Source organism: Clupea harengus, chromosome 17 (genome assembly GCF_900700415.2).
Source record: "Clupea harengus chromosome 17, Ch_v2.0.2, whole genome shotgun sequence".
Lineage (NCBI taxonomy): Eukaryota > Metazoa > Chordata > Actinopteri > Clupeiformes > Clupeidae > Clupea > Clupea harengus.
The window spans coordinates 23,326,010-23,328,509 of NC_045168.1; the positions used below are offsets into that span (position 1 = coordinate 23,326,010).

At 44.2% G+C, this 2,500-nt stretch overlaps 1 protein-coding gene across 1 annotated transcript in view; it reads right to left on the reverse strand.

Moving 5' to 3' along the window:
• LOC105905191 (E3 ubiquitin-protein ligase HECW1) overlaps positions 1 to 2,500 on the reverse strand; it is a 74,963-nt gene that overhangs the window by 53,163 nt on the left and 19,300 nt on the right. The window contains exon 5 of the mRNA XM_042710214.1: positions 2,188 to 2,282. Within this exon, the coding sequence (XP_042566148.1) occupies positions 2,188 to 2,282 (95 nt within the window). The remainder of the gene's footprint in view (positions 1 to 2,187; positions 2,283 to 2,500) is intronic.

The following is a 2,500-nucleotide window of genomic DNA, read 5'->3' on the forward strand; positions in this document are numbered from 1 at the left end:
TGTGGGAAGCTAGGTGGTGACATTTATTAGATATGGGTATGATGCCAGTGTCATCTCAGTGGAGCTAATGGATGCGCTGCAGGGAGAGGAGTTCTAATGAAATATTCAAAATGGGCTTAAAAGGGATTTTAAAAAATGGGGTTGCAAGGGTATAATAGTGCTGGTAGTGATATAGCTCCTCTACTCAGATGAAAATCATTTATAGAGATGGAAATGACTTGTCATCAGATAATCACAACGAAAAAGAGCCACTCTGCGTGATTGACAATTACACTCTGTCCACGGCCCAGTCACCAAACACGTCTTCATGGACAGAAACAAATCCTCTTTACCACAATGTAACTCAAGCTAAAGAGCATTTTCATGCTTATTGTAACTGGATTAGATGTACTTAAACCACAGCGACATGCAAACAATGACCCGCCAACGCTTAAGACCTCCCGCTACGCCCCGTGGACCGTCAGCCTTTAAGGCTCCAATCCAACACTGCAGTGACATTCTCACGCCCCCCCACCAGCCCCCACCACCCTATCAGCACTCCATCCATCATTACATCATCAGCACCATAATTGTCTGGGAGGGAATCACCATGACTGGATAACAAGCTTCACTAGAGCAGGTAGAAATCAGGGGACCCTACAGTATGATTTGAAGGGCTTCATAAGTTACATGCAAATTGATGGCAAAACTAGATGTTAAATGGTACAATTGTACGTCCGCTGGTATGTTGAACGGTCTCTTTTGTAAAGGGAAAAGGAGGAAAGGTGGTGGGGGCAGTTTATGGAGGGTTGGTTGGGGGTGGGGGTGGAGGAACTCCTCCTTCATCCTCCATAAATCCAGTTAAGGATTCACGAGGTGGGGTGTGGGGCGGAAGGAGTTATAGAGAGCTATAAAATTACGCTGGAGGCAAAAAGGTCTTGTCCTCTGTATTTCTCTCTCTCTCTCTCTCTCTCTCTCTCTCTCTCTCCTCTAGACCTGAGAGCAGGAAGGATGGGGGAGGAGGAGGAGGAGAGGAGAAAAGGAAAATCTTGAGAGCACTGTGGCACGCAACCTCTTCTTCCTTCCTTTCTTTCTTCCTTCCATCCTTCCTTTCCTCCTTCCCTCCTTCTTTCCCTCGTTCGTTTCGATTACAATCCCTCCATCATTTCATGTGCAGCATGTTAAGGGTCCTTTGTCTGTGCCCAGGAGGTGAACACGACCTAATGATGCCATGGTTTTCATGCTTGGGCTCTAAAGACACTGAAGATGTTCCGAGCATCAATGCGCATGTAGGACAGGCCCTGAACAATGGAGAGATCTAAATATTGCCAACCTATTTTCCATGGCAATTCGTGTGTCAGATTAGTGTCATTGATAAAGTATGCATTTCATCTCTGTGCCTCTCTCTACACTTCTGTAGCGGTGAATGAAATTTCAAAGGAGAAGTAAAAGACAGAGCCCATTTCATCAATTATGTTCCTCATGCACGGCTTGCCTAGGCCACTTCACATGCCATCATCACCTGTGAAAAGCGCAACTTCCATCTTAAACAAATTCACTCAAAATCAAAAATGCATCTATGTATCTAATGTATTGAAATGGACTGTTACAATAAAGACTTATTTTAGAATACTGTTGCATACTATAAATGACCCATCTAACACCATCTAGGTATCCAACAATCCCCATTTATGACGTTTTGAGATTAAGCACAACATATCCTCACAAATGAGTAGTAATAGTGACTAGCATTAGTGAAGCAACAGGTGAACTTTTTTGTGTGTGTATGTACATCTGTGTGTGTGATGGGCAGCGAGCAAAGACACAAGCAACAAGCAGAGACCAAAGCTAATTTAATAACTTGGCAAAATCATTTTTCACATTTTTTTTGCCAAGAGCAAAAGCCTAAGCGCAAATATGGGTCAGCCCCACATGCCACCTGATAGCTTTAGTTCATACACGACAGACTCTGGTCGTTGCTCATTGCTTTGCTTGTTGCGCGTCAATGAAATTAGCCCCCCCCCCCCATACGTGTGTTGGACAGACAGAGAGAGAGAAGAAGAGGGAGAAGGAAGAGAGGAAGAGAGACAGAGAGAGAGGAAGAGAGGAAGAGAGACAGAGAGAGATAGAAAGAGGGAGGAGAAAGAGAGGAAGAGAGACAGAGAGAGATAGAAAGAGGGACAGAGAGGTGTGTGCGGGTGCTCTCACCATCACTGAAGAGTTCTTTACGGTGACGCTGGGTGTGGTGGCCCTCAGTGCTCCGCTCACGCCGTGGTAGTACTTAAAACAGATCTTGGTCTCGGCTGCAACCAGAACAGGGGGACACGAAGGCATACACCAAGCATGAGCAATTATAGGTCATAAAAGAAGACATGAAATCATTTCCCGTATCATTGGTGTAGGTTCTTCCAAATGGTTAGTACGTTTTAGTCTTTTTAGGTTTTCATATGCATTTATGTAATACGTTTCATATATATTTCATTCTGTTTATGTGACACAAGCCTTCATTACCACACATAAA